Raw genomic sequence first — 26,197 nt, 5'->3', positions numbered from 1 at the left:
AACCAAAAATAAAGATGAAGAGTCTGTCTGTTTGTCCTTTGACTTTCATGTCAGTCATTCATTTGATTGATTCTATACTTGGTATAGTTATGATACAATACGACATGTTCCGGTCAATATCACCAAATGGCGGTTGATGTGTGTCTCATTGCAACTCAAGCCCCAAACGTCGGTCAACAGCATCTATACTTATATGTCCAAAACTGTTTTATATTCTTCCGAGAAATGGAAAATAATGCACAATAGCTGCAGTATCGTGTATTTCCTTAAATAAAAGTGAGGAGAATTCAAATTTCCGTTGAACTTTTGAGGAATCATGAGCTATGTGCTCATATTTAGGCCAGCACTGTTTTTTCCCCCCACAGTTCAAAAGCAATGTGCGAAGACAATGAGATTGAGAACCACTGCATAAACAGCACTACCCACTGAGCTGAAAGTGATAACCAGAAGGGGAAACGCTGTAGAGAGAGGCCAATGAAACACAGCTGCTAAACAACACTAATCTGTGTCTCTAAACCTGCGCTCATCTATCAGCTGCCTCTCTTTTACTTCCTCTGATATTGCACCTTAAACCAAAAGCAATTGTCTTACCTTTTACAATGGCTGAACATTTCCTGCACCATCAGCGCAAACTAAAGAAAGGCATAATCACTCACAGACATATTTATCCACAGATTAAATGATGATGGACTTTACAATAGAACATGCTCCTTAGTGTCAATGGAGCTGCAGCTTTAACTCAGGCTTTTAGAAGAGCAGCTTTAGTCAGCTCTCAATCTGACATTCTGGATTCTGTCTCTTCACATCACAATGGTATTATTTGAAATGGACACAGTGAAAGGGAAATTAGAGCTTATTAAAATAATAGTAATAATAACAACAACAACAACAGCGAATGGACCGTTGCATTAGTTAGGGTTCATGAGGGATTGAAATTTTATATTGGATTGGAATATCTAAAAAAAGCATTTGTTGCCGCAACACTAAACGAGTGATTATAGCAGCTTAGGCGACTCTGTTTTACCGAAACAATGAAAGGATTGCTGGATCAGTCACACTATCCTTCCTGTGAGTTAGTGTGTGTTTGCGTGTGTGCTGGTGGGTGTTTATGTCGTGTGTCTGGAATCAAACATATGGGTTCATACATTTAAACATTTAAAGATTTTTTTTCCCTTTTTCTTTTTTTAAACATGTATGCGTATTAAGAGCCATCAATTTATAGTGGATGGCTTTATTTGATTCCACGCTGCAGAGACACATTTTCTCAACTGGCTTTGAAAGCCTGAGATTGTTTGTGTCAGTGTGACACAGCAGCGCACTTCAATAGAAACCTTGGCGAGCACCTCATTACTGTGATTCAGTCTTTCAACACTGACCAGACAGAAATTAGAGTTATATTCATGATAATACAAAAGGACAGATTTGTTTTGATTGCAAAGGTGATGCAACAGTGTAAAGATGCCGCAGGTACAATCACGATTCAGGAAAAGTTGGGATGCTGTCTAATGTAAATAAAACAGAGGGCAATAATTTGCTGATCTTTTTTGACGTATTTGATGTTCAAACTGATTTTTTAGTTTCATGGTTGGGTAGAAAAGGGGCATCTTCCAAAGGCTTCGGCTGGTCACATGGAAGTATGGGGTGAGGTTCACTGAGGGGGCAATTAATCCAACAATTCAAAAACAATGTTTCTCAATGCACAATTGCAAGAAATTTAAGGACTTCACCATCTACAATCCATAACTTGAATGAAGATGAAATCTTTGGTTCTTGGGGCAAGGCTGTAAACCAACACTGGATACCCGGGACCTTTGATCCCTCAGGTGGCACTGCATTAAAAACCATCATGATTGTATGAAGGACAAGCCAAGAAAACGCCGACTTCTCTCAGCCGAACTCATCTGAGATAGACTGATGCAAAGTGGAAAAATGCAAAGTGGTCTGACGAGTCCACATTTCAAACAGTATTTGGAAATAATGGAAGTTTTGTCATCTGGGCTAAAGAGGAAAAAGATCATCCAGATTTTTACCAGGGGCAACTTCAACAGGCAGCATCTGGGATGGTATGGGGATGTGAGAGAGCCCATGGCATTATGGGTAACTTGTACATCTGTGAAAGCACCATTAACGATGAAAGGTATATACAGGTTTTGGAGCAACGTATTCTGCCATCAAGATCTTTTCGAGGGACATCTCTGTTATTTCAGTAAGACAATGCCAAGACACATTCTGCATGTGTTACAACAGCAGGAAAACAGTGCAGATACTTGACTGGCCCACCTACAGTCCAGACCTGTCTCCCATTGAAAAGGTGTCATGCATTATCCATCCATTATCTTAAACGCTTATCAGAACACGGATCGCAGGGGGGTGGAGCCTATCCCAGCTGACATTGGGCGAGAGGCGGGGTATACCCTGGACAGGTCAGACACATAGAGACAGACAATCACACTCTCATTCACTCCTACGGGCAATTTAGAGTCACCAATTAAATCTAAGCTGCATGTCTTTGGACTGTGGGAGGAAGCCGGAGGACCCATAGAAAACCCACGCTGACACGGGGAGAACATGCAAACTCCACACAGAAGAATCGCAAGCCAGATTTAAACCTGTGACCCTCTTGCTGTGAGGCAAAAGTGCAAACCATTACACCGCCATGTAGCCCTGTGCCACATTATGAAGCACATAATACAACAAGAAGATCCCGGACTGTTGAGCAACTGAAGTTGTATATTAAGCAGGAATGGGAAAGAATTTAATTTTCAAAACTTTCAAAACAAGTGTTGATTAAAAAAAAAGAAGGTAATGTTACACAGTGGTAAATACACCCCCCTGTTCTAATGGTTTGGAACATGTTACAGGCATCAATTTCAAAATGAGTGTATTTTTACCACTAGAATGTGTTTTTTGTAACATTTTTAAAACTATTTTTCAGTTTGAACATTAAATATAAATATCTTTGGACAGTTTTCACCCGAATATGTGTCAAAAAAGCATTTGCAAATGATCACACTCTGTTTTAGTTACATTTTAGACAGCATCTTAACTATTTTGGCATGAGTGTTGCATTTGGTTTGTCTGGACAAAAATAATATTTGAGGGAAAGTGCTTGGTCATTTTTCTGGCAGCTGCATGTTTAATTCAATAATTTGTTAAGCCTGCAAAAGGAATCACATGTTAGCGGCCTTATGTAATCCAGCTGATGAATTTGCTGCCTGTGATGTTAAACAGGTTATGAGTAATCTGTAATGCATTACACTTTAAGAAGAACCATCACAGTGCTGCGAATTAAGCTCAAGGCCACCTTCTGAGGAGGCACAGATAAAGTATACATTCTCTCCAAACAAAATAGGTCATGCTGTTTCAGCTCCAATTAAATGCTGAGAAAAAAATAACAGTCAACTGTAGAGCAGCTGTGTACAGAGCAGCCAACGATAATTAAAAATTAACCAATTCCATAATTGACATTTTCCACAGCCATTCAAATGTTTGGCTGTAAACTGAATTCATATAAAGGGATGAATTTCAGAGTGTTCGCAGGAATGTAATGTATGTAGAGGGGCCTTTCAATGTTTGTAAGATTGTGCGTGTGTAAAAACTAGGTCATCTGTTCGGAACTGACACATCCCCCTGCAAACAGATATTTGAAAATCTGAGAGTGTGGAGAGGGGAGCCACAAGCAATCTAAAAAAAAAAAAAACAACAACAACAAATGACTGCACAAATCGTTGGGATGGAGATAAAACTTATTTGGCGTCTCTTTGTGTACCATTACAATCCCATGAATGCAGCAAACGGCATATTACACAGGATGCAGGTTTCCCCACCGTTTCCTCATGTGGTTGCTCGGCTCTATATTTAAACACATGTGGTGGACATAATGAAGATTCATACAGGTTATGTCTTCAAATCGATGTATTGGCAACCTGCACTTCCCTTTTGTAACACAGTGTTGTCGAGCTCCTGTGTAATTTTGCCTCCTAACAAACCAAAATATATCCTTCTTCTTTCCACCTAAACAGCTATATGGTTTCACTGAATGACACCCTGAAGGATAACTGTCGACCGAATGCTACCACGGAAAACGCCAGAGCCAACAAAACACAAAACCTGATCCGCTGAGGGATGCTTCCTTGATGAGAAGAAATGTTTAGAAAGTGCACACGTCTCACAGACTCTGAGCCAGGGGCGGATAAGAAGTCTTTTTGTGGACAGAGGAGGATGTTAAGAGGGCAGAGAGGAATTTAGTTTTTTTTTAACAACAGCCAAGAAACTGAGAAAACTTGTTTATGTGCAGGACAAGTGGGACACAGAGAGGTGTTGAAACTGACAGGAGAACATGTCCAGAAGGAGCCAGCAGGGGCCACTGTTTGTGCAGGTGGTTTGAGCTGCTTGGACCAAGGAAACCATATATACCTTCATGTAGATTGTACTAAATGCTTGGATCAGTGCATTATGTGTCACTCAGTGCACCAGTGCTTTTATTATTAACCAAATTAAATTAATTATTTGAACAAATATAGGTCAAAATACGTCAAAATCAGCACATTTAAATGTCTAAGCAACATTATCACAACGCAGCTCCTACATTAATGTATTTGTTGCTGTCACATGACTAGGAGTGAATGCATGGGGGTCATCCAACTGTCACCCAGCATGCCACAGTATCATACTAACCACATTCAGCTGCAGAATAATCTCAGTACTGCAGGATACGTCTGCATCTCTTCACTACAGGCCAGTAAGGAGAAAACAAGAAAATAAACAAACTGCTCAGACATTTTTAGATTGCTGGGGCTCACTGAACTGCAATGACAGGTATCGATCCGGTCAGTTATTTACCAGCCATGCTGTTCGTCTCAGAGGAGGCCGGAGGAGAAGAGGGTGGCAGGGCCTATTATTTATGAGAGGTTATGTGACAAACACTTCTGATCTACTGAGGGTTACCGCTCACCGAATGAACCGACCAATCAACAAACACACACAAATAATTAAAAAATAGCAACACAGCCAGTTATTTCTGAGTGAAATCAAAATGTTAATGTACAAATATGAGGATTATTTAATGTAAGTTTAGAATGACATATGTAAACTTATTTTGAATGTTCAGTGGAAACCAGTAGAATAGCATCGGTATACGTAACATATTTTGTAACTATACACTAGAATGCGTGAATCAAGATCCTGGTATATTACAGCTTCTGCTGTTATCTCCCTGGGGAAAACACCTGTAAGAAACTGGGATTTTTAGCGTGTGTGTGCTTTCAGTCCAGCTGAAGTGCAAAATCTGTAAATCAGTCAATGCTTTTAATGATATCTCTTTCTATCTCTGCCACTCCAGAGACGTATAACCTCACATTAGCACTAAGAAGGTCATAAACTCCTCAATAAGCATTTGAACAAGTTGAAACTGGTACATTAAGGAGAACATTTGTGTGTGTAGTGCACTTTTAAGAGGAATCATTGCTCACTAAAAGTAGACTCATATTAAAAAAAACACAAAAATGCATTTATTTAAAAATAAATTTCTTTCGCTTAGCAGGAGAAACAGCTGTTAACTAATAACATTAGCAGTCGTACCAGTATGCTAGCATCATTAACACGTATATGACTGGACGTAGCCACTGTGATGCCACCCATTGGATTGTGGATTACGGTTTTGAAGCCTCAAGTTTGGCATTTTGACTGTCGCCATCTTGGTTTCTGGAGCCAGAAGTGACCGCATTTGGACGAGGTTATCGGCTAGTGGTAGCGAGCTAGGCTGCTTAGCAAGGTGCAAAAATATTCTCTAGCTGTTGGGATTCATAAATGTTACACTAAATATGGCTATTTCCGTAAGTCTGTCTACTCTACGAGTTTGTCATTAATGTTAGTGAATTATTAAAAACCTCAATTAGTAATCCTTTATTAATTTAGCAGCCCTCAAAATGGCTTTACAATGAAAAGCTTTCTATTAATCACATTTAAATAAGATCATAACTCCCATAACCTAGTGTCATTTTTAAAATTGCTAGTGACCAATATTCACTCTGACTATAAAAATAATGACAATAACAACTTCATTTTTAATCAATTATTTCCATATTTGCCGGATCCATATCCCATAAAATGTCCATAACTGTATTCATTAATCAGTTGAACGCAATACTCTCCCATATTTATCAATACGTCCCTGTTACTCTTAATGGGCCTAATTTGTTTTTGTTGTCGCTGGTGGCTATATTTGCGTTGGAGATTTGTTACAGCGCTGCTTTAAACCAGAAGTAGCTACTGAAAGGAAGCTTTCTGATGTGTTGGCAGTGAAACATAAGGAGATCCTCCTTCCATCACTGACCTCAAGGATCAGGTCAAGTGGGTTGACCTTTAGTTTATGAAACATTTAGTAACCAGAGCCTGTGTGGACCACCACCGATCACCATGTCATCCAACAACATGCTTGTAGGCACAGCGGTAATTATATACAGTAGCTTGTACGTGCAGCATGCTTGAGGCATCCCACTGATCCCTGTCACACAGCCTGACCAGCATTACAGTCGTAAAGACTTCTGGTGGTAACATTATGGGCACAGCACACAGGAATGTGTGCTGCATGGTACAAGGATGAAGTTTGTGACAAGGTGTATTTTATTTTATTTTTCTTTCTTTACTTTCTTTCCACTTTGTTTCCTTTTTCTAATTAGAAAAGTGCACTCTAGATCTTTGCCAAGTGTGCAGATTTTCCTGCACAGCATAGCTCTGATCAATTTAAATCCCATTCAGAAAACAAAGATTTTAAAACTTTCCTGCTCCTCGGCGTGGATTCTGTTGTTTTTTTCCCTACAAACTTATTTTATACAAATATTTCTGATAATGCATGTATTCATGCTGCAGTTATGTCGACATACGTTTAATTAATCTATTGCTATTAAATCAAGGCGAATTCAGTTAATATTAGGTACATACTGCTGTATTAGCGGCAATCGGAATAACCCTGCTGGTCCTGAACTCAGCTCAGAAAACAAGCATTTTAAAAGTTGTTTACTTGTCCTCTGACAAAAATATAGCGCTTTAATCTAAAGAGCTTTACAATACGCTCATTCATCCATTCACACACACATTCATACTGGTGACCATCGGGAATACATTCACACACCGATGAACGCAACATCGGGAGCAATTTGGGGTTCAGTATCTTGCTCAAGGATACTTCGACATGTTGCTGCCATGGTCAGGAATCTAACCACCAACCTTCCGGTTACTGGACGAAAGATCTACCAACTGAGCCACAGCTGCCCCCAAAAGCCGCAAAAAGCTGCAAAAAGCTGCGGAAAGACCTGGCAGAGCTTGAATTCAGGCTTTTTACACATCTGCATTATAATGTAGTTATTTTGGCATACTTTTAATCCATCTACTGCATTTATGTCACAGCAAAAAATCAGATTATTTTGGATTCAGACTGGTGCAGTAGAAAAGTCACTCCTGGCAGTCATCTAAACGCAGTTGCTTTGGAAGGCAATCAAATTCAATCTGTATGATTATTGCACCTTTGGATATTATTAATCTGGACATGATAGTGCTATTATTTTCTGACGTACAGTATTTGGGACTTCCACAACAGGTACAAAGCAGTAATAGTGGTTATTCCTGCCATGGTTGATGAGGGAAAGGAACGTTAATGGCGGTGTTGTTTGTACTGGTATATCTCAGACATACAGACAGATGACGCACTCACACACACAGGCAAACACACGATCCCCTAGGCAGAGATTATTAGAATGGAGTAGGCTTTACATTATTAGTATGGATGTATAATGACACAGTGTATGCATTGAGTTACAAACATCACAAACAGCATTTTGGCCTTTAAGTCTCCTGTCTCTAAAGTCTTACACATTCTGCCCCAAACCTCCCGATTTTCTCCCAATTCACTATTGATATTTTTGAACCTCTCAAAGTTCACAGCCTAGTTTAAAAACATCAACAACAAATTGTCATGCACATCCCGATCTGATGCCCGTTGCAGCTTTCAGTGAAGAAACATATCTACAATGTTTATGTGCATAGAAAATGGTGCCTTCAAGTGGGGTCGTATTTACTGTGTTTACAAGAGTAGTCGACTCAAATGACCCTCTGCTGTGGTATTCTATTCACCACTTGGAATCACCACTTACAAACTATGCTGATGTTTATTAAAGAGTTGGAGCCAATTGAGGTTACCTTTCTTTCTATTTTAAAATAAGGATTTCTGAAATGCAGAAACCACAACATAATTAACCATTTTATAAAACAAAACAGGGCAATGTCTATTTTATTGCTGGTCCCTTAGCAACAGAGTTCTCACAACTTAAAGGTACCCTGTTGAGTTGTTGTTGTTTTTTTTTACCACTAGTAGCTCTAATATGCAATGTTTGCATGATTAGGTCCTCTTGGATGCTAGGTAAAAAAAAAAATTATACAGTGGCTGTGATGAGTTGAGCTCTAGAATACATTTCAATTTGAGAAAACATGATGAAGTGCCCTCTATGGTGCTCCTCAAGTGGAGAAAACATGATGAAGTGCCTTCTACAGTGCCCCTCAAGTGGAGAAAACATAATGAAGTGACCTCAACGATGAAGTGCCCTTTATGGTGCCCCATTGCATGCCACTGGTGCCCTCTTTATTTTACTTGCCCCTCATTCCACTGATGTGATGATGCATTAGCCTGAGCATGTGGGCACTTTTTCTCTACATGTGCAAAAAAAACACATCAATGCGCAAGCAAAGCCAGGGAAGATGAAGACTGCCAGCAAATACACATGAATAATAACAAAACAGGTTTCAAAATGTCAAAAATGTTGGCGGGTCCCATTAAAATACATGTACTTTGGTGGGTAATACAGAATGCAAACAGAAACTTTGTCTAACGAATAAAATTCCCAAAAAAATAGACCTTTAAGTCGCTGAAATTGAAAGCATATTACACACTCGACTTCCTACGTCAGAAATACGACATGACCAGTTCCATTTGAAGGCAGCAAAAGCTACCTGTTGAATAAACACATGAACAGTAAACACACAAGTTCACAGTTCACTTTATGTGAAATTTACTGTATAAGATTTAATAATAGTGACCATAGTGCAATGTATAATGTAGTATAATGTTGATTACTTGAACATTATGAGAAGAAACAAAGACAGTGTCGAAAGGGTAGTGCAGCTCACAGGTGTAATTGGAGCATTCATACTCAGATATGAGTGGGTGTGCTTTTTCAAAAGCATAACTCATTTTGTTTTTAATTGTGCTGTTAAGACAATATCACAGCCTGAGAAACTGCACGGAATATGTTCTAATTATATTTTCAGGTTCATCACTTGAACCTTTCACCCAAATTGCTCTCTCTCTCTCTCTCTCTCTCTCTCTCTCTCTCTCTCTCTCTCTCTCTCTCTCTCTCTCTCTCTCTCTCTCTCTCTCTCTCTCTCTCTCTTCTCTCTCTCTCCTCTCTCTCTCTCTCTCTCTCAAAGCTCCACTTAACATTAATTTGGCAGAAACTGCTACACAGAAATAGAAATCATGATGTTGTCCTTTAATCACAGTGGCATTTGAATAGCAAATAAAGAAAGTGTTGAGGGGCACGGTGAGAATTTAAGGCTGCTTTTTCTGATGTTGTGTTAACACTTTATGGTTTAGTAAAAATAGAAAGCAGCTGTAAGGAATTCTAAAGAAGTATTTTTCATGTAGCCAGAGGGAAATTGTGTAGATAAGACTGAAGAAAAAAAACACATAAAAGTGTGATGAGCTTTCGCTGTAGTGATTTGATGGAAGAAATGAAAATGTATCCGGATCAGGAAAAGATAGAGGAAATGTATTATATCAATCACTGATCTGAATCAATTTCCTTTGGGTTTTTTTCAAAAATCCGACTTCAAAATATGGGATTATTTGTCTATCAATTTCTCTACCAATACAACGTTTAGAATAATCATTTTGTTTGTTTGGTGAAGAACAAAGTGCAATTTGTTTCAAGGTGCATCGACACACAGAGAAAAGATCACAGGGCTGCAGATAACATGTCTTCATCTTGTTGGAGCCCTGGGCTCTCACTTTGTAGTTACACGTGGTAACCCTGCACCAAGCAAAGAATCCTCTCTGGTAATCTGGAGCAGAGCTGGTAACCTTTCACTCTGTCAGCTTGCTTTTTTAAGAGCTGCTCATAGTTCTTGAGGGTAGGGCAGCCGGGGTCAATCACCTCAGGAGAAGGCACCACGCATGATGTAAGCACAGCAAGTGTTCACACCTGATCGTCTTTCCAGGCATAACTATAAGTACCTCTTGTGCAACTGAAAGAACAGCTCTTTTTAATGTAATATTCAGGCACTGCAGAATAAGGACCATCTGAGTATTACAAGTGGTTAAGTTCCCACATAGAAAAACAAAATCATTAATAATAACTGTTAATCCCAAATCCTTTGTTTTGTTGTGGAGTCCCCCAAGGCTCTATGTTGGGTCCCGTTTCAGTCGCAATTTACATACAACCTCTTGGGTATATCTTCCACAGACATACAGTTAAATTGGCATCCATTGTTCCATTGTTGTTGTAAACGATCCACAACTACATGCCTCAATATAGCCTGGTACTACCTTAGTCCTACATTATGTCCTGCTTTGCTGATATTAAGGTGTAAGAGGTCCTTATAATTACACCTTCTGGTCCCAGTATATACATTATTAACAGTCTCTCGTCTAGTCTGGGTGCCTTATCTAATAATGTAAAATGAAAAGCCTGTAATCTGGGCATCATTTGATGCAGATTTTTAAAGGATTGCATTTTTGAGGGGCTAAAGGTATTCGAAAACTCAGCAAACTTTGCATGGGCATCAGCAACTGGTGAACACTTTTCGTGCTTTCTTTTAGAATAGGCCTTGCAGTAAGTTTCCCCTAGATGTACAAAATTTGGTCGGCACATGTATCTTTTTTTTTTTTTTTTTTTAAAGCCTTTTCTAGGCTCTGTACTTGATGTACTTGAACCTGATTGACTTCACATTTGGTCACAACAATCTAAAGACCTTTGTTATATATAGGTTGAAAGTTTGAGTTTTTATAAAAATAAAGAACTTACAAGCAACAGGAAGTAGGGCTTGTCTCACAAACACTTATTTTTTAATGCTATAATTTTATATTTATGATTTTTGTCCTCTTTATTCCTTGTTTTTCTGTTATGCTGCGAGTAATTTGATGCCATATTGAATAAATTGGTCAGAAAGTGGTCAGAAATGTATTTAGCCACAAACGATATGCTGTTGTTGATTTTGTTTGATTAGCATTCAAGTTGCATGTTTTGGCAAAAAGTAAATAGATAGCATATAAATAAGTAATTATCAATTAAACAGAGAATTAATGAGTAAATTCATTTTCACAGCTGTGCTGCCTGTGAGATAAAAAAAAAATTCTATTCCAAACCCAATATTGACAGATAAACAAGGGTTCATGCCATGCCACGTCATATATATTAAAACGGTCATTTGGACACATCCTGATGGCACCATATGCAAATGTTCTTGTGCAGGTCAAAAGGCAAAGTGGCCAGGACTGGCAGGCGGAGAAATGTCAGATATCTAAACATGTTTGACAGTTGAAACCATCATTGACCTTCGAGCAGGCTTTAACTGGCTGCAGGGATTGAGCAGTTCAAAATAATCCTCCCCTGCCAAACGTCAGTCAAGCTCAGCAATAACACAAGTCATCATCCAGCTTAGCTTTCCTCCAATTTCGGGATAGACGGAGAGACTCGTGGAAATTGGTATGTTAACCGGCAGCCATGAAATCTGGTAATTTTTTGGGCCACAATAGAGATCAAACACTCGTGGATTTGTGTAATTAAGCGTCCTTGGAGCCTGTTGATGTGACAAGCTGTTCCTACACCTTTACTTTACGTATGACTAAGGACACGTTGGGGGATTGGGTGCCAGGGGTGACGAGGGGTGAGGTGGGGGGCAGAGCAGGCGAGCTAATCGGAACAAGTCTAGATCACAGAATTTCATCCGAGGACTTCATCTTGGACTTCTAATGACCTTCTATGAATACCCTCAATTATGTGGAATGATCTTCTGAATAAAGTCCTCAATCAAAGTCACAGACCCCCTACTGAGAAAGTCTCGGGTATTACGTAAAATCAACATAAACTCTGAGGGACTGAAGATGGACAAATATGTAAATAGTTCTTTTCATTGACTGTGTTTTGGTTTATTTACACAACAGATTAAAAGAGGCACAGCCCACTTCTTTTAAGTAGATTTAACACCATTTGTAAGAGGTTATGAACATGTCACGACATCGGGTCAGGCAGAGTGATGATCACAAAGGCAAAGTTGACAGATTTTGCTTTCAGTCTAATCTTGCTTTTATAGTGTCTGGTTTATTTTGGCATTAAAGAGCTGCTATACTGGACACAAATAAACAAAAAGTCAGATTAGCGCTAAGGTTTGGATACAAAAGTTCTCGGGGAGGGTCGGGTCAAACATGATGTGACACCATAGAGTCCTTCACAGCACATCATCGTGCTGAATGTGTGCATATCCAGCATTAAGTTTCCAGATATGTTTCAAAGCATTCGAAAAAGCACAAGGGGGGAAGGGAGGCACAGAGCCCATTATCCTGCTACAGTATATCCTTGGGAAAGAAAGACAAATATATATATAGCTTACACGCTATATCTGTAAAATTAGTGATTTGCTTTTATCTGAAATCAAAGAGATGCTCACAAATCTATTAAACGCCACCTTTTGTTTTTTAATAATGCATCATACTGGGACCAAAGCGAGCTTTTCAAGCAAAATGTAGACTTTTGTTCTGAACAAATATAATTAGACTTATTTTTAAGATACTCTCTGCAATGTTGAAGCTAATTTGTATTTAGTAAAGTACAGTCCTTGATGAGCTATTCCCAGAGGCTGGGAGGCCCAGTTTGTATTTTGAACCAGCATAAAATCCTTGAATTAAAGAAAACTCAAGGGCCCTGCACTTTCCAGAGATTGTCGACGGCTGGATGTATTGAGATGAGAATAGCTCTCTCTGTGGTATAGACTACTCTGTTCTAAGGGATGACAGTATTTTGTAATTCTTCTCAGTCATGTACAGTTCTATAAAAAGGTCCAACGTCTTGCAATGCTTGCAAGGCTTCAGGCCAGGCCCATGCCAGTCACATAGCACTCTTGCCAAGATTAAATATAATGCTTTTAAAACGCATAATGAATGTGTTTTTGTGTTGGGTATTTAATTCCATGTGCATTAAATTGTCCACCTACAACATTGTTTAGGAATGGACTGGGATGGAATTAGGGATGGTCATTTGGAAGAAACACAGCAACTCGATTATCTATAACATTAACGATCAATTAATTGCTATGTTTTTATACATACCAGTATGTATAAAAACATGCATACATGGGCAAATTAAAAGCTATATATACAGTACTATGCAAAAGACCTTCTTGCAGATTTAAGTGTGTTTTGTGTTCAATCAAATTGATCAAATTAAACTTAGTAATTCATGCTAGCAATGTTTGATACAGTAAACTAGTTTTGCTCAAGTAATACTTGTGTTTCTGTTTGCAGTCATAGATAAAATAAAAATAAAAAAATACATGTGATCGACCAAATCCTTAACGACCATTAATCGACCATCAATTCATTATTCCCATCCCTAGATCGAATTGTTCAAAAATGTCAAAACCAATAACATTTATTAAATCCTTGATAGCTGAAGTAGACAGAAGCAGGTAGATGCTACAACCTTGATTCCAAAAAAATAATGAGATATTTACCAAAACTAAATTAGATCAGGGTTTTTTTAGGAATCGGGATTGTAGATCCCAACCACAGAACGGCGGTTAGGTTTAGTTATGAGGAGTGAGATTGGTTAATGTAAGGCTCAGAATATCAGGCAATATCAGACAATCAGAGGCAGAGGAAACCAATCAGAGGAACATTGGGGCGGGTCATGCCTTTACCATCCGAGGCAAAGCCACAACAACGTTCAGTGGTTGAGATCTAACATCCTCCCAAAAGCAGGCTTCTCATTTCTAACCAGCAACATTGTCAGCTATCGCACACAGATAGTGTCAGCTGTAGCTTGCTTGCCAAGAAAGCTAAGATCTGAAAACACTGGCTGACTTTATCTATTTTAAAACAAGAACTCTGTAAAAGGGTCTTAAACATGAACTTGATGGCCATATAGATAATATTGTACTAAGAGGCTGCAACTAAACTGTATGCAAAAAAATCCCCACTAATTCATGATCAATGTAGAAGTTGTGGTGACGGTACAAAAACAGTATTGTTCTTGTCATGCAGCCTAGAAATACAACCCTGAAAAAGTTGGGACGTCTGTCTAAAATGGAACTAAAACAGAATGTGATACTTTGCTAATCCTTTGTGGCATACATTCAATGTAAAACTGTACAAAGACAATATATTTAAAGTTCAAACTGATAATTGTTTGTTTTTGTAAATATACACTATGAATGCCTAATTTGATGCATCTGGTTTTTTGGGTTTTTTTTTTTTTACGATTTAGACAGTAATATGTTTTTAGGAAATATATAAACTGTTATTTTGTACATAAGGCTTCTTAACTTACATACATATTTTTACAAAGTACGTTTTCACTTTTACCATTATCAAACATGACTCAAAAGAATCAGGACTAACTGATGAGTCTGACAATGTATCTCATAAAACTGTGTAGCTTTACTGGAGTGTAAACTTTCTCCAATCTAATAAAGCAGCTATTATTGTTATCTTAATACTCTAAAAATACAGTTAAATCCATCCCTTCTTCTATTCTCTTGAGTTTTTGGTTCAGCATGAGAAATCCAAAAATGATCTGCCTATCTACTGTTGCTAGGTTATAACTAGACAATTACTGTTTTGGTTAATTATTTTGTATTTAAGATTATTTCATCTTGACTGATAAAATCATACCCACACACACACATAGAGTATGTATCATTGTACATATCATACAAACATACAGAATCATGCTTTTACTTTTAGATGTAGCTTTGAAAATAAACCATCTTTCAACAGCTAAATGAAGATGAAATTAACAAAAGTAATAAGCACGGATTTGCAATGCACAGTGGGTAGATATATACAGTACACATGAATATGAGCTGCTGTTTATGAGACAAATGAAATCAGATGGTGTAAACCCCCAACGGAGAAGATCTTTCAAAAATTCATAAAGGTTAAAACAACTGTTTATTCTGAGCCTTTCTATGGAAGATGGCAAGCAGCTCCCCATTGCATTGCCGTCTGATGCTGCACAAATGTATGCATACTGTACACACACACACACACACACACACACACACACACACACACACACACCAGTGCACAAAGGAGTAAACACCATACTGACACACACAATGGTTTACACACACTTGCACTCTTCTGCACCCTCACAGACATACACTCAGTATTTTAGTTTATTTAATATGATATACTGGAACATGACTGCAAAGTGCCACAAAGACAAAAGTGACAAAGAATGATTTGCCAAACCAGCTTCAGGCCTGTTTTCACTGTGACCTCCTGGACTCGAGAGATGAGGGAAGCGAACTGATTCTGTGGTTTCAGTCATGCGGATGTTATATTTACCTTTTCATTCGACATGTTTGAACTAGAGCAAGACTGATATATCAGTCAATTCTGGCCAATAATAGATACATCGGGATCAGGATATCGATGAAAACTACTTTTACAGAAAATTTAATGCAGAAAACAAAGCTTAGGGGTGATTTAGAAATGGTGTCATCATCACATGGACAGAATGGTGGTCAAATAAAATGGAAAGGAAGGTGTGGCACTGATTTTCAAAAGATGTTGATGTTGACAAAAATAAAAATGAACATAATAAAGTTGTTTGTTCTTTAAGAAAGTACATTTGTTGAAGAATACAGCCTTCTGAATACCATTGCATCGTTAAATAAAAAAAAGGTCTGTTTTCATTTCAGAGAAAAAAATGCTGATATTAAGATGAGGATTCCCCTATTAGTCCCACAATGGGGAGAATTCAAACTCAACATTAAACCAATCCATTTTAACCCACCAGTGAACTTTTATTGGCTGCCAAATTGGTATTCGGTGATGTTTTTCCCCTATAAAATTGGTATTGGTCTGAAAAATCCCATCTCAGTCAGGCCCGAGTTTGATTCCTCAACTGGTGTCATAGAATTTGAGCAGTGACTAAATGGGGTGAAGTTTTCTTCCCATGGTGTCCGGGCTCAGTCTTTCAGATAAAGGAGCTCTAATGTCCCAGAGAGGTTTGAAGAAGGACTGGCTACACTTTCGTTTTGACAAGTTCAGGTTGAGGTGGTTGAAGCACCCAATCAGGACGCCTCACAGACTCCTCCCTGTGGAGGTATTCCAGGGATATCTAATTGGGAGGAAGCCCCAGGGCAACCCTAGAACACGCTGGAGGGATTAACTATCCCAGCTGCCCTGTGAACACCTTGGGATTCTGCAGTAGGAGCTGGTAGACGTGGCTGGGGAAACGGATGCCTTGGCTAGTCTGCTAAGTCCAATGCCGCCATTGCAGAGAATGGAAAGTGGCAGAAAATGATGAAAAGGGTAGATGGATGGAGGGATGGATGAATAAATTATTGGAATGATTGTTTCTTCAGCCACATCTTTGGTATTTTCTTCTATCATAAATAGTTTGGACACAATAGTTTATTTCCCCAGTTATGTTTACAATAACTATAAAACATTACAGCAACTGATAGAGTTGGTTGTATGTTTAATAAAAACATTCTTACCTTTGGTGGAACAGCTGGTCCAGCAGTGTAGGGAGCCAAGCTTGGTGGTACATCTGTGATGTAGGTCTTTCTGGGGCCTTGGTATGCTTGGGCCGGGGCCGGCTCAGGCCTCCTGGAGCTTAAGCCACCTACTCCTGGATGGTACTGGTCTTGATATGCACCCTGAGCCATCTGGGAGAAGCCAGGCTGTGGCGGCCCATAGGCAAAGTCGGGACCTTTGGGCTGGGCGGGCATGTACTGCACCTGTGCAGGGCTGCGAATGGGCTGCTGGCCATAATGGTGCCCAACTGGGGCTTGGTGCTGGGGGCCAGGCTGGGCTGACCTCACCTGGACATTGAAGGTGGGCTGGCTTGGGGTCGAGGCTGTAGCGTAGGAGGCTGGGACAGGCTGAGGAGCTGTGTGGCTTTGAGGCTTGGCCACCGGGCTGGCAGATGTAGGGGGTATAGACGAGACTCCCCCGGGAGCCTGCGGTTTGGGCGTAGACTTCTTGGTGGCAGTCAGAGGTGGCTGGGTTGGAATGACCATACGCTTGTAACCAGTCACAGGAGCAGTGGGGGTGGAGGTTGCCGAGGATCCAGAGTTCTGAAAAACAGAGGAAAAAAGTTTGGCTCCAGTTAAAAGAAGCAACAGCACTGCATTTTCCGTTTTGCAAAATGAAAGACAGATTGCACTGCATGGGCTGGACAGGGACATCCAAGGACAACTAACTAAAAACATAGATTTAAAATGCTTATATCAGCATATCAACATGCTCATACCGACAATCCAAACATGCTGATGTTGATGCTGAACTGGCAATAGAGAAGTCTTTTCTTTTTTTCTTCAAACTAATGATTATGAAGTAAATGTTGATTGCACCATTTAATGGCTATAGTATAATGACACCATTGGCGTTTAGATGGCACACAGGAATATGCTTATGAGTTGCACTTATACTTGAAGGTAATGAAATAATAACACAAAGGCTTCCTTGTCTGAAAAAATATTTCACATTATCAACAGCAGCATATTCCAGCTTTACTACTTTCGTATTATACTTTCACAATAAAAGCTAACCTGAGAGTCAAGATGCAACTCAATAAAATAGCTGAGAACTCCAGGAAATAGCTAATAACTCAATAAAATAGCCTGAAGTAGCTATCCCCAGGTAGCGGGTTAGTTAGTAAGAGAGAATTAACTGATCCTTTTTGCGACAGTTGTCTTCGCTTGCTATGTTAGCGTAATAATATTTGCGAGTCAGCAATGAATTTTTTAAAAACAGAGATCTGAGGCTAATGAGAATGTCTCAAGTTTTAGCCTGATGTCAGCGATAGATGAAAAGTCAGGGAATCACCAGAGTTACTACAGTTCATCCTGAAGGGGGCTTGAATGTGTTTGGCAAATTTCATGACAATACAAAAGCTGCTGAGAGATTTAATTTAAAAGCAAGAATGTTCATTGGATTTATCCTCTGGGGACCATGAATATGTGCAAAAAGTTTCATGGAATCCATTGAACCACTTTTCTACTATTCAGGGTCCTTTTTTTGTAAGAATTGGTGGTTGTGGGCAGTGGATGTTGAGGGGGAGATAGTAGGTCAAGTAGGTCATTTCAGATGCAGCTCAGCAATATGTGTCAACATTTGTTACACACACTTGGTGCTGATTAATGCAATTTTATACATACCGAGAATGGATACAAATGGTCAGAAAAAACCCTCCAGAATATAACATTATTATATCAAGGCCTTTGAAACATTGAAGAATCCATGCTGTGATTTGGATTCAAAAACTTTGGTCATTTTGCAGATGTATGTATTTTCAGCAATTGGATGACGAGCACTTCTGTATATGTATGTATGTAAAGAGGAGACTAGTGGGAACACAGAGAGCCTAGTTTCATTAAGATGTCAGAGGTCACATGACCGATTTGAAAATCTCCAAAATAGCATATCTTTGCAGCGCTTTTTTGACAACTACCCGACATGATTTCCTGACATGCTTGGGGTCCAAAGGTTCCATAGATCTCATAGTTTCATATGATATCAGTATTACCAGTATATTCCAGTCCATATATTCCAGATATTTCAGTCCGGACCAAAGTTGAGGTCTGACCAACACTGTCATCCCTGGAGCCATGCTGCTAAAAAACATTGTAACTGGCAAGTAGCATTAACAGGACACACTGCTAACACTTGTATTCAACAGCTATTTACTGATACTGTGGTTTACGCTCAAATGATTACCCACCCTGCCTCCCCAGAGTCAATTACAAGGCTACCTCGACAGCAGACTCTCTACACCATCCACGACCACCCATAATCTATGGCTAATAAAGCAGGAGGGGAAGGGATAAATTGTTTGGCAGAGGACGCCATGACAGCAGATTGGCAATGGCACATGACACTTGTGCTGACTCCAGCTGCTTGGATGGGAAAGATGTTAAATCACTGAGATTTGTGGCGCTGGTGTTCCTGGGAAGAGACGACTGTAAAGCAGCAACACAAGCCGCTGCTGGGATTCTCACCCTCTGAACAACTGTGGCATTTTGATCTAATGTCCAGCGGTTACATTTGATGCGCGGGTCAAACTGGAACAAAATATGGCGGCGAATAAAACGCAGAATAACAACGTTTCACTCTAGATGTCAGAGGCTTCTGCCCTGAGTCTCTCTCATGTAAGTAATAATTGTTTTTCACTACCACTACATATCGGTGTCAGACGTTCAGCCAGTCTAAAAAGGGTCTATCATTAACCTTGGATGGCCTTATTAGGTTATTGCCTGAAGCCAAAAATCAGAGTCAATTACTAAATTTGCAGCACTAGGGGAACAAAAATGAACACTTGTAGTCTTTAGACCCTTTGCAACTCAGTTTGATGAGATGTCTTCTAAATTGGGGCAGAGCAACAATTCCAATCGATTTCCCTTAAAAGTTGATCAAAGCCTGCTGTGCAGAAATGCCCCAAATAGCTGTGTTTTGCTGCACTGCTGCACTACGCTGTAATTCCCTGCTTAAATTGAATTTACACTTGTAACACACTGTAATTCGATCAGTGAAAAAAAAGTATGCTGTAAAATTCAAGTCTGTGTTCCTAATAAGGTGTCGGGATAAAGAATTAAAAAAAAGAAGTTTTGGTAAAGAGGTGCATGCATCAACTTTGTCTAAATCCCATCTAATCTAAGTCAGAGGGGAACCCCTAAGGAACCATTAAAAGCTCCAGAAAATATTTTCTGCTCTCAGTCTGATTTCTGTCTCAGTGATTAGTGCTGATGTTTATTTAAAAAGTGTGTCTGTCTGCATATGTATGGAAAAATCTCCACTATGCCCTTTAGGAAGTGAAATTACTTAATTTAAATGTTTCATGGGTTTTAAATACTCTAGATTATTAATTTATCTTTAAGGCCTTAGAACCTACAGTAGCATTTAGCTAGCAGAGCACTGGAAATGCAAATTGGCCCCCTCAAAATAATTACACTGTCATGGTACATTTTCCACAAATTACATTAAGAGAATAGATTCACGCCTTTCTGGGGGTGATGAAATTAATCAAATGCATACAACCTGAAAGAAAAATGTCTGTGCAGTGTGGAACAGATTTCCATATTAACTTAGCCATCGTTTTAGCTGCTGCATGTCTCTGACCTGCCTGTGTTAATGAGGGCTGAGATAATATCAGGACTGCTAAGTAAAGACGTTGATACGACACGGACAATATGTAATGGTTATGTTGCCATCTTGTTAAGGAGATATGTGTTTATTTGTGCTTATTTGCTTCCCGTGCTTCCAACAGTATTTATTTTGAGCAAATTGGCTAAATTAACAGAATGTTGTCTCAATAACAAGGGGTGAGACACTTTTATATATTGCTTTATTAATTCATTACTTTGATGAGTCACTTAAGATATCAATATTTCATTCTTAATAAGAAAATGTTTCTTATATAGATGGATATATTATGGCAGCATACTGCTTCCATAATTTTAACTGAAAAAATGGAATATTTTAATAGGATTCAATATGATATAACAAGATATTTTTACATTATGACTTTTTGTGTCTAAGTTTTTACACAATAATCTTTTAATTTAATAATTTAATTTAATTTAATTAGTTATCTCATTAAAACAAAAAACATTTCTTATGGTATGTTGTTATAAACCTCTATATAGTATGTCGTACCATAACATATGACAGTATGCAAAATGCACAGAATGAAACACGAAATATGAAATCATCAAATTGAAGTTCAATGCAATAACCTGTTTATAGGGGTTTGTTTTGTAGAAAACTCTTCACGCTAGAGCATGTGTGTATATATATACAGTATATATATATATATATATATATATATATATATATATATGTGTGTGTGTGTGTGAGGGTGTGTGTGTGTGTGTATATATATATATACTTTACTTTTTGACTTTTTGTTCGTAATTGTAATGTATGTGTTGAGAACACGGTAACTGATGTTGATAATAGTGTTGTTGCAGTTACATTTCCTGATGCCAGTTGTTGCTACAGTGATCAGTGTGTTTATGAGCCAACCTGCAAAAATATGTGCTAATTAACCACCTGAGCCGACCTATAAACTGCCACCTTTATGTTATTGTAGTGCTCTCAGAAAAGGAGAGATAGACACAGTGCTTACGAAGGTAGGTGTGTGTGTGTGTGTGTGTGTGTGTGTGTGTGTGTGTCGTCCGCCGTAGCGCCTGTCCCTTTTACACAGAATCAGATCACCCCTTTAAATTCCTCTGTTACCACCTCTGTTGCTGTCTCAGACGCGGAACAAATCTCTCCACCCATTCTGCCTCCATAATTTTTATAAAGACAGCGAGGTGGATTAAAAGCTCAAAATTCCCGCCTTTAACCGTCTGTGTAAAAGGAGCTTTTATGATGACGGCATTCCTAAAATACCTTAGTATCTTTTTCTGCATTATATTCTGTTTATATCAGTCAACATCCATCCGGATCAATATGTTCAGCCAATGATCAACAATCCAATGTCATCGAAGTGAAAACACAGATACATATCATCATCTTAAAGATAGGCCTTTATTTTTGAAAATTCCCACTTACTATATATTACTTTTTAGTTGTTTTCAATTTAATTGTCTGAAAGAGTTCAGTAATGTTATGACTGAACTCTTCCAGAAATCATGTCAAATCAAATTCTGTCTACATTGTATATAATGTTCATTAATTTTTTTTAATTTATCTTTGTCTTAATCGTTAATACTTTTTATATTTCTACTTGTTCATACTGTAAATTGTTAATAATTTATATATTTTACTTGTTCATTTGCTAAGACCTCTCTTACATTTCTAGTTTATACAGTTGTTACAATTTATTGTTATTTTGCTATCCACTTTGCTGCTGTAATTCTTGAAATTTCCCCATTGTGGGACTAATAAAGGAAATCTTTATCTTTTTTTACATTGTGATGATATAAATATATAAATCCGATTATGTTAAATGGGCATGTGGCATTGTCTCATATTGATCATAAACATCTGAATAGAACAGAATTGAATTTGTATAGTGACAGACTTTGTGATATCACCACCAAATATCATATTGTTGTCCAAAAATATCGATATAATGTCCTGTCATGATGAAACTTGGGATTTAAAATTCCGAACATATGCCAATACCGATATCTCTGTGGGTCAATATGTTGATTGGGTTGTATTTCACGCACATATTAAGAAATATATTAATAACTTATTTTGTTCTTTTTGCAATTTGAGACAGATTTTTAATAACAAAAGAACATATCATTACCATAAAATCCCACTGGAAGATCATCAAAGATAATACAGAACTATTGCCCAGTATTCATTTTTAATGATTTAATAATGATGAAACTTGTTAACATGTACACCTTAAAATCAGCTGACATAATTAATAATTCACAAGGTGTATTTGTATGTTAGCACAGTTTGAACTCTGGAAGTCCGACCTCAGATCCAGCATCACGCTGTGTTGTTCCTCCAACACCCCCTCCGTACACAAACACAACACGCACAGTTTTAAAAAAGTTTTCCCTAACGCCTTCAGAAAAGTTAACCCTCACTCTACACTGTAATTCAGACTGACTTTGCAAACAACTTAAGTGTGAAATTTCACAGAGACTCTCAAGAAAGCCTTTTGACACATTAAAAAAGATTAGGAGAGACTATACAAGCCTTAGGGGGCTGAGTAAAACTGTTAACTTTGCATTTCAAACCACAAGGGTGGGGGATTTTTTTTTTTTAAAGCAAGCTTGGGGAAAACCCCTAAAGAGGGAGAAGTTCTGCATCTTTTCAGACTCATCTAAGACCTTGGATATTTTCCCCCTCAACTTTATCCTGCTCCTTTTCACACAAAGCCGAGGCTCTGTGTCTGTTGGCTCCGCTGTCCATTTGCATCTGTCTGTTTCAGCACTTGCGCTATGACCATGGAAGGATTCCCAATCAACACTACAGCATTCACTAATCATTTGTCTCCGCACAATCGGGCACAATAGTCGCATTTTACACTCCGTCAGCCTCAACACAGTCATGCAGTTGAGGGTATCAATTTCCTTCCTAAAATAGTTTGAGATAAGGCACATTAAATATGATTAAACAATGTCTCTGTGGAACGTGCTGAGACCTCTAGCTGTTTTCAACTATCTTTGCGTTTGCAGATAAAGTGCGTTCTACACATATTGGGAACTTTTTTTCCGCTCTGCCTATCTTATATCTGCATATCTGATTCTTTCTTTGCTCCTTCAAGTGATAGCTGCACGACAGCCCTCGTCTCTCACAAGCCAGCGTTTCACCCACGCCACAGAAAAGACAAGACCTATGTCGTATTTGTCCTAAAATACTGCCACTGTACAATTACTACTGATTATATCATGGTCTTACATGGAACTGCAGTCACTCTGCTTTTGAGAAGTGGTGCTTTTTTCAATTTTATTTAATTAAAATGCATTCTACCCTCAATAATGTCATAACAACAGTGAACCTATTTATTCCTCACGTTTTCATGCACTGATTTTTATATGATATGTTCGTGATATTTTAAATTTGAGTGAAAATGCTGGAAATAAAAAAAAAAAATACATATTGCAACAAACCTTGTTATGTTTGGGTCAGAGGGGAAAGCGCATGAATTGATAAAAACAAAACCAAAAATATGTTGCTAGTAGCAACATACATACACATATAGAAATATTTATACGAAGCAACTTGCTACATTTATATTTCTATATGTGTATGTACTGCATATATACCTATGTGTGTGTTTCTTTACAACCTTCAATTTAAAAAAGTCATAATGTAAATGAAACAGAATAATATAATTTGCATTGTGACAGACTATTTTCAATTGGAAACTCAATTTTTTTTAGCATTTCGTGCTTTATTGATAGAGACACAGGGGAAGACATGCAGAAAAGGGACCTAAGACCAGGTTTGAACCAGCGTCTGCTGCAACAAGGACTCAGCCATCGTGGTATGCAATCAACCAATGACCAGGACGCGATCTTGTTTTGATGAACTGATGTTGTTTCAGTTTTGTTTTCGCCACATGTTTAACAAGCACAACTGCAGAAACTGGAAAACCTTTCAAATCAAAACTCATACATGCATCTTAACCCTGATTCCAAAAAAGTTGGGGTGCTGGGTAACATGTAAATAATAACTATTCTGTTCATCAGTTCATCAACATTAAATGTTTTATCTTTGTACGTTTTATTTATCTTTAGGCTATGTTCCAACATTTTTGGAATTGGGACTGTGTGTATATATAATACTTTTGTAAGAGGTAAATTAAAACAAGCTCCTTTGTTTTGTTTTTTACATGATTAATGAGCAGTTTGTAACGTCTCTTCTGTATTTGTTTTACATATTTTACAGGTGCATCTATGGACAGCCGTTGCAAATTAGCTTCAGGCTATAAATGCTGTGGTGTATGGCATTTGTTAATGCTACATACTTGTCCCAATACAAATAAACAAGCACAACAGAGGTTTCAGTGCTACAGCCCCTAAACTCTGGAACTCTCTTCGACCAGAAATGCCTCATCCACTTTCATACACCACCTGTTCATCACGCCTTCTGACCTCATATGACTCCTGATTTTGTCTTATTATTATTATTATTTTTTTAAATAATAATTTTTCTCTTGATTTTGTTTACTTTTTGAGGATGGGGATTGTCTGCATACATTTTTGCGTGCGTGCGTGTGTGTGTGTGTTTGTGTATTCATATATAGAGTACTGTGCAAAAGTCTTAGGCTGCTATGAAAAAATGGCTAGAATATTTGCCATGAGACTCCACACAATTATTTGCACTACCTCTTGGTCAACAACTCACATTTTACTTGCACTATTGCACAGCACACTGCACAACTTGCACTTTAAAGACTATTTATACCTGAACCTGCCCCTCTCTTGCAAAGCCGTATATTTACATACAGATATTCTTTGTATATTTGCACATATTGTTCTTTTTCTATCCTATTAAAATATATATATTTATCTTACTTCTGTCTTCTCTGGCATCTGACAGGCAGCAAAGTAAGATTTCCATTGTGCAGAGAAAAAGTGTTTCTATTGTGTATGACAATAAACTTTGAATTGAATTGAATTAATGCTGGGTTGAAGGCAAAGCGTGGTCACACACATTTGATTTAGATTTTTCTTCTGTTCTCTCACTTTGCATTTTGTTAACCGGTGAACTATTAACAGTTCTATTTTTGAAAGCATTCTTATTTTACAGCATTTTTTCATACCTGCCAAAAAGAATCTCTCTCTCTCTATATATATATATATAGATTATTTTTCCGATTGATGGCAAAGCGACCGTCAGACAGGCGTATTATAAATGCAACAAAGATGTATAAGAGAATATTGCAAAGGGCAATATTTTCTGTGTGGGTGGATGTGGCCTAAACTTAGTGTTCTTTGGATCTGCTACATTTAAATCTGCAAACAAAAGAATATTCACAAAGTCCTATCCTAAATTTTACACACGAGAGTCAGACTGTAAAAGAATGGAAAATCAAACATTATGTGAGGATGTGGGAACAGTTTAGATTTCACATTACTTGCACTGCTATGGAAGGGAACTCATGTGGGTTTTGAAGCTGAAATAAAAAAAGTCAACATTTCTCTAAAAGAAAAAAGAAAAATCAGTTTCCAACTCTCCAAGTAGTTTCTCTTGATAATATTACAGCTCCGGTATTTGTTCTGTGGCCCCTTATATCTGAACATTTATATGCATGTGATGATTTTTCAGTAGATACATAAATCCAAAGCCTGAACAATACTGATGTTTTGAGGCAGATACTGATTGTTTTTTAAGAAATCTGTTAAAAATCTATTAGCTCAACACATAAACAATCAATCTCAATATGGATGCCTTATTTTATTTATTTTTTAAATTGTGACTAAGATACAAACTGAATGG

The 26,197-nt window shown here is 38.1% G+C and overlaps 1 protein-coding gene across 1 annotated transcript in view; it reads right to left on the bottom strand.

The window, feature by feature from the left end:
• Window positions 1-26,197, bottom strand: part of lpp (LIM domain containing preferred translocation partner in lipoma) — a 203,641-nt gene that overhangs the window by 64,662 nt on the left and 112,782 nt on the right. The window contains exon 7 of the mRNA XM_059340573.1: window positions 16,777-17,358. Coding sequence (XP_059196556.1) covers window positions 16,777-17,358 — 582 coding nt within the window. The remainder of the gene's footprint in view (window positions 1-16,776; window positions 17,359-26,197) is intronic.

This window comes from Centropristis striata, chromosome 9 (assembly GCF_030273125.1).
Source record: "Centropristis striata isolate RG_2023a ecotype Rhode Island chromosome 9, C.striata_1.0, whole genome shotgun sequence".
Lineage (NCBI taxonomy): Eukaryota > Metazoa > Chordata > Actinopteri > Perciformes > Serranidae > Centropristis > Centropristis striata.
This window is presented reverse-complemented; position numbering and strand designations above follow the sequence as displayed.